Source organism: Xiphophorus hellerii, chromosome 5 (genome assembly GCF_003331165.1).
Source record: "Xiphophorus hellerii strain 12219 chromosome 5, Xiphophorus_hellerii-4.1, whole genome shotgun sequence".
Taxonomy (NCBI): Eukaryota; Metazoa; Chordata; class Actinopteri; order Cyprinodontiformes; family Poeciliidae; genus Xiphophorus; species Xiphophorus hellerii.
In genome coordinates, this window is record NC_045676.1 from 24,947,901 (window position 1) to 24,960,559 (window position 12,659).

The 12,659-nt window shown below is 39.9% G+C and overlaps 1 protein-coding gene across 1 annotated transcript in view; it reads right to left on the reverse strand.

Annotated features, from left to right (window-relative positions):
• The window catches only part of slc24a2 (solute carrier family 24 member 2), a 17,320-nt gene extending 5,774 nt beyond the window's left edge, over positions 1-11,546 (reverse strand). The window contains exons 1-2 of the mRNA XM_032563935.1: positions 11,214-11,546; positions 8,287-9,434 (exon numbers count right to left, since the gene is read on the reverse strand). Coding sequence (XP_032419826.1) covers positions 8,287-9,210 — 924 coding nt within the window. The 5' untranslated portion in view covers positions 9,211-9,434; positions 11,214-11,546. The remainder of the gene's footprint in view (positions 1-8,286; positions 9,435-11,213) is intronic.
• Between the last annotated feature and the right edge of the window lie 1,113 nt (positions 11,547-12,659).

Sequence of the window (12,659 nt, forward strand, 5' to 3'; positions counted from 1 at the left end):
TGAAAAAAACCTCAAACTCTTTTGAACATAACATTTTGACTATTTCCACATGTACTTATTTGACAGCTCGATATAAGTCAATGGTTTGTTTAATCTATATGTGATGTTCTTGTTTGAACATGACAGAATAATTATCCTGCCCCATCACGTTATTAAATCGTCTCACTTTTACATGATTTACAAAACTAACAACAAATGTCAGTTCAGGAAAAATGAATTCAGCAAACTTTTTTAACAATGAAGATTTCAACATTTAATGTTAGACTCCAGAGTCGCTGCTGTTAGCTTGTCACCCCAGACTCACTCAGAAAGTCCCCATGCTGCGATCCCTCAAGTTAAACCCCTTAAGATTTTCTCCCATCAAACCAAACATCAAAATCCAATATGGCTGCCATGCACATTAAAAAAAAAAAGAGACAACTGCTGTAAAATGCTGCCTATAGCTGCTCCACCGAGCTGCTTCTGGCTGTTTTGTGTCAGTCATACATCATACAGTAAAAACGGAAATAAAGTTTTGTTTCTTGTTGCAAATGCTAAATTACAAACTGGCTTGTATTGCCAGCCTGATAACTGAGGAGGTCACATTTACAAATTCCACAACTTTTCCTTTCAGCCCTGTTGAGCTGGGCATGACGTCATCCTGATATCCTGAATGTTAGCTGAAACCTTATTTTTGATACTTGAAGGTGGAATGATAAATAAAATCAGATACCATCAGAAGTAAAATAAATCTAGCCAGATTTACAAAGAGTCGGCGTCATAAAAATGTGCTGACTGGTTCTCCAAAGATCTACTATAGCTGCTAACATGTGACGCTAATTAATAAAAAATAAATAAAATCCAAATCCACTAGCAGAAAGGAGGTAAGTTTAGTGAGAACCATCCTGAAGTCCTTAACAGGCTTTAGAGCTTGTGAAACAATTTAATGTTATGTCTGTCCAGTTGCTCAAACAACATGATGATAAATAATAATAATAATAATAGTTTATTCATGTCTGTCTTTTCCAAATACACCGTGGAGCCAGAAATTCACAAGACTAAGATAGGAGCTAAAATTTAAAAGCGCAATGTGCAGGATTTTTTGACATTTAGTTGTTTTTTTTTTGTTAAAGGCCACATTTCTCTGCATTTAAGCACCGGATTCTTTCCCATTTGTCTTCGCAAACCAAAGTAAAATACGAACATCCTTCTTGACAAATCAGCTCAACTCTGAACAGATGTGATTCTGTTCAGATAATCACGTCGGTTCCCCTCCAAGCAATAAAAATGCTGGAAATGATCTCAGATTCTGGGCGGGGATGACGTGTCGTAACTGGGACGGCTACTCCCCGCCGACTGAACACGCAACAAAGCAATAGAAAACCTGTTCAGAGCACAACTGAGAGATCAGACACTTATCTGTTTCTGTGTTTTTATCTGCTGTTTTTAATGCCTAGCTTAAAAGATTAACCATTGTCTGTGAATCTCACCTTTAAAGTCTTTCCACATATTGTCATTTAGAAACTGGTCTCCAGCTGAGCCGTGTAAACTCATGAATATTTTTATTTTAGCGTTATTAAAGGCTCTGACAGCTTGTTTTTTTCCAGCTGGTAGGCGAACCTTGGATCAGTTTCAAGTATTTTGCAGCCTTTAACAAGTTTTCTTCCAGGTTAATCTACATTTATATCCTTTTATCTCCCATCAAGACATTTTCTATAACGCGCAGAGCGAACAACAGCGGCCCTGTCAGCAGATTAAACCTGAAGACCGAGCAGCTCCATTTATACTCAGATTTAACACCAGTGGACCAATTTAGGGGATTCTTTTTTAAAAAAATTGATTATGATAAATTTCATTAGGATACGAGAGTAAAGGGGCTTAATAGAAATGCGTGGTACACTATCCAGCGTTTAAGAAGTAAAAAAAAATAAATTCAACCCTATTTATCATTTCCTTTCAACTTCAGCATGATGTGGGGCTTTGTGTTGGTCCTTCACATAAAATAACAATCCATCACTGAACATGAAAACCGGTCAACTGGATCAAATTCATGAAGGCTATAATTATGTTTAAGGCAAGAAATAATTTACTTCCAGGCAATATCTAAAAATTATTCAGAAGATTTTCAAGCTTGTTTGTTTAACTAAAAAGAGTTTGTGTGTTTCCAGTTGTGGGGCGGATCTATGGAAGAGTTTGGTTGATGGATGGAAGCAAAGACAAAATATAAGAGTTTTTAAAAGGTCATCATAAAAATGACATTTTTGCCGGGACATACAACGGAGGATGAGTTGCAGTGAAGTTTCCTCTTTTACTTCTTCAGCCACATCGGATTCACAGTTTGATTTCTATTACAAATCTTTGCTGCAATTGGAAATTTGGTTTGCCTTTGTTTATGTTTTATTCATGAATGTAATCATAGAACATGTTTGACATGTCTTGTTAAACGTGCATTTTTATCCTTCTGTCTTTTAACTTATCTTTGCAACAATTCAATAAACTCCATGCACTGAGATTAAATTCTGTATATATAAAAAAAAATAATTATTAAAACGCAACCTTAAGATTCCAGCATTCGAGGGAAATAAATACGAGAAAAATTTTCTAAACAACAAAAAAAAAAATCTGAATTTAACCCTCACATGCTCGTGGTACGGATAATTAATAATTAATAAGACAAAAATAATAATAACTTTGATCAAACGTTACATTTACTGAAATCTCAACGTAGTCATAATTCGTCAAATCATTTACAACAGCATCCACGTTTTCGTAGAACAAGAATAAACAAACACCCAACTCCTGTCTCCTTTCCTCCCTCCTATTTCCCCCCCACCGGACCGCCTCTGGAGCCTGGCGGTCTCTCCGCAAACCCACCGACCGAGGCGAGAAGCACCGACCGCGGGTCAGCAGATTCACGCCCCCTCATCCTGATCGCCCTCATGCCGCCGAGGCTCCATCAGATCTACTTTCTCTCTCTCTCTCTCTCTGTCTCTGCGTCTCTTCTTCGCCGTCCACCTGACTGTCGAGCTGTGCGACTTATCCAGGATTAATCCGCGGGGATCACCACTTATAGATTGCTGATTTTCGAGCCTGCGTGCGAACTCCATCAGTAACCACCAACCACAAACTTACCTTCATCCGCCGCCAATTCATATATTTTTAAGTATTTACAGTAAAACAAAATCCCCCCTTTAAGTCAGTGGCATTAGCTACAAATACTAAACCCAGAGGTTTGGTAGAGTTCCCAGTAAATAAGAGCAGCACTACTTCGCCATATTTTTACTCAAGCAAACAATAGCCGTCCAAGAAATGACTCAAATAAGAGTAAAAAAGTATTTGCTGACAAGTTTACTCAAGTACTGAGTAACTGATCAGAAGGATCAATCATTTCATGTTTAAAAATTACATAATCCGTCGGATTAAAATATAAGGTTAAGTGGAAGTTTTGGTACTTCAGGGACAAAAATTACAATAATTCATATAAGTAACAAAAAATAACAAAATCAGGCAAAAGATAAAGATTTTCCAGATCAGTTTCTTTCAACAAAAAAAATTAAAAAGTATAAAATGATAAAGCTTATGAACCATGAACAAGAACTGCAGGTGTGTGTCTGCATGTGGTGAATGTTTGGTTGAAACATGTCTGTGTTTCACTCAGTTGGTAGAAAATCCAGAAATTTCACTCAACCAAGAGCAGTAATCAAACTCCAGCGTAGTAAAAAAAAATACCCCTAAAAGTACATTTAAAAGAAAATTGTTACTCGGGTAAATGTACTTGAGTAAATGCAACAACTCTGATTGAAACCCAAACTGTCGAAAGACAACTCTGCACCTCCAGCTGAAACTCATATTTGATGTTTTCTCGGACGACTCGCCGTCCGCGGACGGTGACTGACTGCTGTCGTCACGGCCGGTAAGCGCTTGATCAGGGGATCAGAGAGGATTGCTGACTCTACCGCCGTCAGAGAGCAAACCCGCAGATCTCTCCCATTTGCTTCTTGAGCAACAAACCCAGCTGACATCCGTAAACTCCCATCAGGCATCAGCCGAGGCCTGAACGGTGAAACGCACACTCTGCTGCCTGGAGTTGGACAGAAGCAGCAGGCCGACATTTTCTCTCTGTGGTTCTGATGATTCCTTCTCCCCGAGGGAGCGTCTGGCTATTATTAGAGGCTCTAATGGGATTGGGAAGAATTAACCTGGAGGATTATTTAGCCTCTACTGACACATGAGGGCAAGGCATCTGGACATCAAGTGCCGGGACAGGAGGAGAAAAGCTGCTGAAGGGAGACACAGCTCCCTTCTGTCACCAGAAGGGCAGAAATGTCAGAGGCAGACTTTTCTCATGCCTTTTTTTTTAATCAGTTCAGAAATAAAGAGTTTGCTGCCCAAAAAGGCTCTAAATCACACATCTAGAAAGTCAGAAAATGTTCTGGTTCTATTCTTCTCTGCCTCAGTATTTCAGTAATGTTGCACTTTAAGAGGTTTTGACCACAGTCACATAAATAATTTAGAGGTTTTGTTGACTTTTGCATTCCCTTTTTATATGTTGAACTCAAACGTGTTCTCGTGTGTCATTAGCCTGAAATCTGATTTTATTAAGTTTGAACTCAAGCAGATCTCCTAAAGTAGTGAGGGACGGACAGATCCTGCTGGACCCAAGATCAGCCTTCCACAGGTGGCGTTTTACATCCTTTAAGCCGTTCATTAACTTTAACTTATTTTACCTCAAACGCAGGCCTAGTGGCTGTTAAATGTCACTTTTTGTTGTAAACGTGTGTTTTGTATCAACACTACACCGGGAAAACCAAGTGTTGCATTTTTGTCTTTTTCTGCACACCTGAACATGACCGATGTGACCATGAGGTTCAATTTCGCTTTGATTTTGACGACCAAAATAAATAAACAAACAAGCTTGCACATGTAATATTTTAAAAATGATGGCCTATATTAAAAATATATATATAAATGCACCAGTTGTGCTTGTGTGTGGACCATTCTCCTAGGAAGTCACTGGGATTACGTGCTGCAGTTTTTTCTCATAAGCGATGTGTAAATCATAAACTTTCCAAGCTAAATAATTTGCTCCGTTCTTCATTGACGCCCGCAGCTTCAAACCTCCCGCGGTTTTCTGTAGGAATTTGTCTTATTTCGCAGCATCCAGAAAACAAACAAACAAACGTGGAAATTTTGAAATTTTCATGCAATATTTACATTTTTTAACTATTGGTTTTTTTTGTTGGTTTTTTTGCGAATGTTGTCGTATCACAGTGATATAATGTGGTTACAATGAAATGTAGTAAAATCAGAAAAAAAAAGAAACTCCTCGTCACACAACACCGACAAAACAACAAACACACCGACGGCAAAAAACCTAAATTAGTGTCTTAAAGAAGTAAAGTGCTGGGGTCTGAAATAAAAGAGCATAAAAGCGTAATAACGTGATAGGAGAAAAGTCTGAGGTTTTATATTTTTAGTGTTTGTTTACTGTGCCAGTGGCAGCTGGAGAAAAAAAAAACAGTTTCTATGCTCTGACAGATCTGTGTCGTCTTCAGCAGGGGAATAGTTTAGGGAGAGGATATCGAGGTTAATGACATTTTGTTTTCCAGAAGGGTTCAGCGGCCAGTCGAGGACCTTGTAAACTTTATTTCATAGGAATTTTCTCTCCAGATGTGCAGCCTGAATATCTCACCCAGATCCAGGAAGTTAAGGCAGAACAACTTTGAGTATTCCAATAATAAACGTAGCGAGGTTTAACTCCTGAATTAAACAAGTTGCAGTAAATCATACGTTTCTTGGCAACAAGTGTGAATATTTTAGAATGTTGAACAGCCTTTAATGTAACTTATTGGGTAAAACCCCCCAAAATGTGACCTCTCTTTGTTTCTTTTCGGGGAAAAAAAAATTTGCTTTAGGAGATTTAAAACACAAAAAAATATTTATGAAACGCATTGAAAAATAATCCTCATGTTTGCTCATGTTTTTGACTTAAAAATCAAATAATGGAAAGCCAGAGTGGGTATATTTTTTCAATTCTGAGTGTGTCAAGGAGCCCACTGGGGACTGAAACTGGAGCTGGTGCAAATAAAATATGAATATTCACGCAATGTCAACAAAAATAATAAAAACTATTTATTTTTCATTGCTTTAGCTGTATAAAAGAGGATTGATATCAAAATAGCAACTCTGAAACCAAATACAAGTTATTCCTGTTTATGTATAAGCTACTCTTAGCATGGCAGTACAGCTAAACACTACAGGAAGTTGGAAAAGAATAGTTTAAAAAACCATTATGTTTAAATTTATTTTTCTTAAGATGTACACATAAATTATTTATTTTCATAAAAAACACTGCCTAAACCGAATCTTCTCTTGTCATTCTGTTTACGTAAAACAACATTAGCAGCGCAGCACAGCCAGCTCATGCCGGAAGTTAGAAAGTAATTTATTCTCTCATGAGCTAAAGCTGCAAAGTTGGATTATTCATGGGTAGAAAATTGATTTTCTTTCCTTAAATGTATATGTAAACTACTTATTGTTCATTTTACATAAAAACAAAAATCATTTCCCCTCGTTGTTGCGTTCAAAACTTTGCAATTGCATAGCTAGCCACTACAAGAGGCTAAAAAGTCTCATTTTAAAACTCCTGAGTGCTTCAGCTTTAAAAGTTCATGTTTACGGTTTATTTTTTAATAAAGAATAACTAGTATATTATACATTCTTCATTTAAATCATAACCTAAACTAACTGTTTCTTAGTTGTTGCCGTTTTATGTAAAAGTTGGCATAAAGTAGAGCAGCACAGGTATTTACTGCAGGACATTAGAAAAGCAACTCCCATCAACTAATGCTTCAAACACTGAGCGGGTTGTACCTAATCACTCGTTTTTTGTTGTTCTTGAAAATATTGCCTCAGAATCTTCATATGATATAATTAATAGTCGTCATAGTTCTTTCAGCTATAAACAGAAAATGGTTGCAGAAAATAAAAAGCCAAAAGCAAAAAGTGACTCTGCTGGCAAAGTAACGCAGACGATCGTGTTTCTTTTATTTACATTGCGCAGGAGAATACGCCATGTTCTCTTTTACTTTGCATGGTTTGTATTCCAGCCCAAAAGTTCCCAGAACCTTAATCTGATTTACTTGAAGACGTTGGCCCAGAACTGTTACATCACTCCTTTGCTTAAGAGCCTTATTGGACTCTGGTCTGAACAAGGTCAAAAAAAGAAGAGACCGAAGAGGAGGTCTAGATGTACAGGCTTAGTCAGCATGAAAAAGTCCCAGCTCTGTTCCGTTATGCCTATTTACAGCCACACAGATTCTAAATAAAATACCAACACAAACACATTCCAGTCCGTTGCTCCTTTTCCCTTAAACCCCGTTAGATTTCCAGAACAGAAATGTTGCAATTCTGACACATTGGGTTTTCACCGTGGGCCTACTTAATAGAATATGTGAATCACATTAATGTAATAACTGTCTTGTATTTTCATTGATCGTGTTTCATGTTTCATTTGTTATTTAATTTTGTTGTTTAGTTCCTTGGCTTCAATATGCGACCCTTTGGTCAACATCAGATGTTTGACACAAATAAAGTGTGGTAATCTCAGACGAGTTATAATTGTTGATCAAAAAGAAATGCAATGTAAAAAGAATAAAATCAGATGTTTTTTGCAGGAATTTGATAGATGGATGTATGAATGGATGGCTGCAGGGGTGTCACTAGGTTTAAAGACAAAGGGAGCCAAGCCCCCAGGAGATGCATGCGTGAGAAACGTAGCGCGTGATGTTGCTTTTCCACTTTTAAAACAGTGTTAAGGGTAATAAAAACCATTTATAATACAAAATATGAGTATTTACAGTTAATCGCTATTTTGTAGCAAAAAATAATCATAATTTTCTGTGGCTCTACACCTAAAAACTGTTAAGTACTCTTTGCAGGGCATTTGTGCAAACGTTCCTGCTTGCATTACCTTCCGAACAATTCTTGCCATATTTTATATCGATTACCCAGATTATTATAACATGAAGTAAAGGGAAACGGTCAAATTAGTGTCCATGTTTGAGTTAAAATTGTGATTATTTAGTGAAAGTCATATCCTGGATGCATTATATTGAATTTGTCGGTAGTTTCTTTTTCTGTTAAAAACGAAAAACCCACCAAATTATTTAGAGGAACTTAAGAATATTTTAGGGAAGCTTCGGCCACCCTAAAACAGGCCTGGTGACGTCCCTGGATGGATGTGGGTGGGTGAATGGATGGATGTGGGTGGGTGGGTGGATGGATGGATGGATGGACGAGGCTCACCTTTGGAGCGGCTTCCAGCTCGACCACCTGGTTGCTCCCCAGCCTGGTTTTGATGAGGTTCTCTATCTGAGAATTGAACTTCATGAATGTCACGTAGCAGGTGTAGCACATCAACAGACTGATACTCTCCGACACCGTGATTTGGTTATCCAGGAAAAAGTAGATGAGCAGGAGCAGCCCGATGATGTAAAACGAGACGTCTCTGAACAGAGGCCACCAGGTGAGGTTGAGCACCTCCTTGGAGAAAAGGGCGCACATTCCGATCACAAACAGGATGTTGAACACGGCCGAGCCCACGATGGTGCCGATGCCCACGTTGCTGTGGGAGACGAAGACTCCTATGACGGAGGTGAAGAGTTCTGGGGCCGAGCCGCCCGCAGCCATGAAGGTGGCCCCGGCCACGTCGTCCGAGATCTCCAGCTTCTCTGTTATGACGGTGAGTGCGGGGACGAAGAACTCATCGCAAACGATGGCTAAGGCTATGAACATGTACAACATTCCAAACATGTGAAGAATCACGTAGCCCTGGCGCCTGTCCTCCACGCTGAAGTAGTCTGTTGGGTAGTCTCCTTGGTTCATGTCCAGGTGGGAAGACTTCATGGCCACCGGCGTGTCCTCCGGGGCGCCCGACACATTCTGGCGCTGCAAAAGAGTTCTTTGGGGCACTGCTGCGTCGGCTGGGGACTCGGCAACTGATTCTCTCTGTTCAGTGGCCACGGCTGTGGCCAACGACAAGGCACTCAGTGAACAAACTGTGCAGACTGCCACCAGGCTGACGACGAAGCCGAGAATCCGTCCAGGCCGCAGCTTTCTTTTGACGGCCTGGTGGGGGAACCGGGTGTTGACACTGTGGGGATCCAGGAAAGGATCGGAGCAGGAGAAAGCTATCATCTCTTGACTTCTTATGGGTAGCATGAAATCCATGGCGCAGGCTGGCAGACAGAGCTGGAGTGTCTGGAATTCCCGTCGCCAAAAGAAAAGAAAAAGCTGGGCTGGTGGTGCTGGTGGCTAAGGTCAAGGGAGGGGGTTCGGCAGGCAGCAGCGGTTCACCGGTTGGTTTGCATGCTGCTCCCCGGTCTAAACACCCTGGAGGTCCTCTGGTCTTATTCCGGGATCGAGCACATTCAAAGGCTTCCTCATATTACTACCTGCAAAACAAAGACATTTATCATTATTATGTCCTTTGTTTAACCAGGTAAAAGCCCCGTTGAGATCTTAAGAGGGATCTGGGCAAAAATCTGCATCACACAACAATCTGGTTACACAAAAGTGAAATAAACTAAAACACAAGTCCAAAACAAATTACAAAACAGTTTAAAAGCAATGACACTGGTGGATGGAATCACGTCGCACATAACGTGCTAAAGGGAATAATATCTAAAAATTGCTCTCAGGAAACATCAAACGAATCAGTAAATATGGATAAAATGCATGTTTTCTTTTCATTTTCTTCTGCATTTCTTTGCAGGGCTGATCACTGACCGATCTGACTTTGTTTTCACTCGCCTGGTCATCAGCAGTTTGTCGTTTCAGTTCAATTTGTAGCCCAAAATTTCCACTGATTTGCAAAATGCATCAGTTTAAGTCTTTGCAGCTCAACAGGGACGATTGTATCTGTCCTTAAATTGCATAATCTGCTCAATTTCTAACAAAATCTAAACATTGTCGTGATGTAATTGGTTCCCAAATGAGATGATGCCAACAAGGATAAAAAAATAGCTTCCCTTCAGCCTTCAGTGCTGACTTTTTATGGTTAGTTGTGATAAATGAACACATCAGAAGAAGAAATTGTCAGAATTGCAAAATCTAAGTGGAAGATCTGCAAATCTCTATCTATATATATTTATACTCTTATAAAATAAAAATAGTGCAGCATTACTGGCTGGTTGTCGGAGCCTAGAGGAGTTCCTCCGTCTTCTCGCTAAGGGGAGACACAAACTGCTGCTGATGTCGTCTTTACACATAATGAGACAACATCCACATCTGGTGAAAGTTTGAAGAATTTCACCATAGATGTTGTATAACGTGGGAAAGTAGCAAACAGCCCCGTCTCCATATGGTTCTCCGCTCAGAAAAGTCAACACGACCTTCTCAAACTTAAAGCTAGAGAGCTCCTTGTATCATTATAGTCTTAATTTTAAAATACAATTGTAAAAAAAAAAAATCTGGGAAAACATCTAGAGAACATGGCAACTCCATGAGCGTACAGCGTCTTGGCACGAATCTCTTCTCATGGAGCCTCCGACCCTTGTGGCGGCGTTACTAACTTCAACACAGCCACCGTTATTGTTTTGGGCGTGGAGGCCTCGTAAGAGATGCAGCTCATAGATTTACCCAGCAGCAGGGGGGACACGTTTGCAGCCTTGGTTACGGTGCACCAAGGGAAATCATACGAACAAACCTGAGATCGTGCAAATCACAGAATGTTTCGAATTGCACGTGGCATTAGCAACTATTCTTGTAAAGTGACAAAGCTTTCTTGCATTGAGAACCTTCACTGGAGAGCCGTCCTTTAACTGTAGATTGCACATTAGTTAAAGCTCATTAAGACGCAGTTTAATCCCTGAGAAGATATACTTAGATAAGCCTGAGGCTGTGCTCACTGGTGCTGATGCACAAAGTCAAAGAGCAGACATCAATAAAATCAACCCCATGCAAGAATAAGAAGAGCTAAAGCTCATTCGTGCATTGTTTTGAAGTTCTTCAGGAGCAACATTTGGAAAACTCTAAACTTTTGATTGAAGTTCTACACAATTTCAATCTACAGTGCAAATGATCTTTTTTAGTAACTGTAGATCCATTTAAAAAAAAAAAAACGTTTTAGACTTTTCTCATAATATAACTTTAATGCAGGAGCAACCCTTTGTTAAATCAACAAATGAACCATTTGAAGCATAGCAAATTAAGAAAAAACGCATTTCACCTACCACTCTCGGATAGCCGCCGGTCTGCAGGAAAGACTCCAGCAGGTGCTGCTCGGTCAAATCCAGTGGGGTTTTTTTTGTTTTTTTGTTTTTTTATGATATTCCTGTAAATTGACTCCCAAAGCAGATCAACCCCAAATGTCAAGTGCTCAAACTGAAGGTCCCAACACTTAATCCATCGTGGATTTTCATCTGCGAGCAGAGGTGGAGCTCCAAAGACAGCGGCTCAGAGCAAGACACACCCTCCTTCAGCGTTCCTCCTCTTTGACTGTAGCCACAGTCTCTTTTTTATCCTTGATCCAAGAGAAGCAGCTGGCCTTGCTGGACACACTTTGATTCTTTTGGAACTGTGACATATCATCTTGTTAAGACATGGCGCAAGTAACACAAAGAAACTACACCAAACACCGTTTGAGAAACACGCCATGGATCTGGAGAGTTTGAACTGCAAAAACCAAACATTTCTTTCTTAATACAAATCAAAATTTAGCCTCACTTATGTTCATTCAGACAGAACCATGATTGTGCTACAAGCTGGCTATAAATATCAAGCTTCTGGGAATGACATCACCCTCCCTCCTGTCTCTTACATCCTTCTGGCCTGTAATTGGCTCTGAGTACAACACCTGCTCCCTGCAGACAATCCAACATGATGTGTTGCACAACAGTTCTGACACATTCTGATCCGACCAGCAAATATTTTAAACTCCCATGTGACCTCTTCATTTCCTATTATGACCTAATTAAAAATATAATTTATAAGCAGCACCTCAGTAAATTCTCTCATTTATTGCATGTTGTCAGAACAGGATTTTATGAGCTTCAGTTATGGTCTATACCCGTCCATCCTTTCAGGGTTGGAGGGCAGCTGGCGGCTGTTGCCACTGGGTGAGAGGCGAGAAACTCCCTGGGCACGCCTCCAGTCCAGCACATTTATTTTTTCTTCACCCAAAATGCCAGATAGCTCGTTTGTCCCCTTCTCACATATCTTTACTAAAAGGTGCCAATAAACAGAACATTGTCTTGACCAAAAGCAATAGAAAACTTGATTGTGGCAGCTGGAAATCACACAAGCTGGTGACATCCAGCTTGTGTGACACAAAGCCTCAACTGTTCTTCTTCTTCTTAAGTTGTTGGACCAACTTGTAGGGGGCCTTTGTTTGGCAGAGGCAGGTCAAGTTTGACTACCAGAAAGCATCATCAAACTCCCCCAAAGGCCTGACTCCAGAAGAGAGTCAAAATATTTGAATCGCTCTTAGGATTTGCTACTGGAAACCCTACCAGGGTTGATCTCTCTTGGCTTCATTCTAGTCATTGTCTTGAACAAATAAAGACTGTAAACTATTAGAAATGTGACCTTTGTAAATATGATTTACAAGCTAGTAAATGATTGTATGAACGTGGAAAACCACGTTTTCCATATTGTTTCATGGCGCATCACTTTAGCAC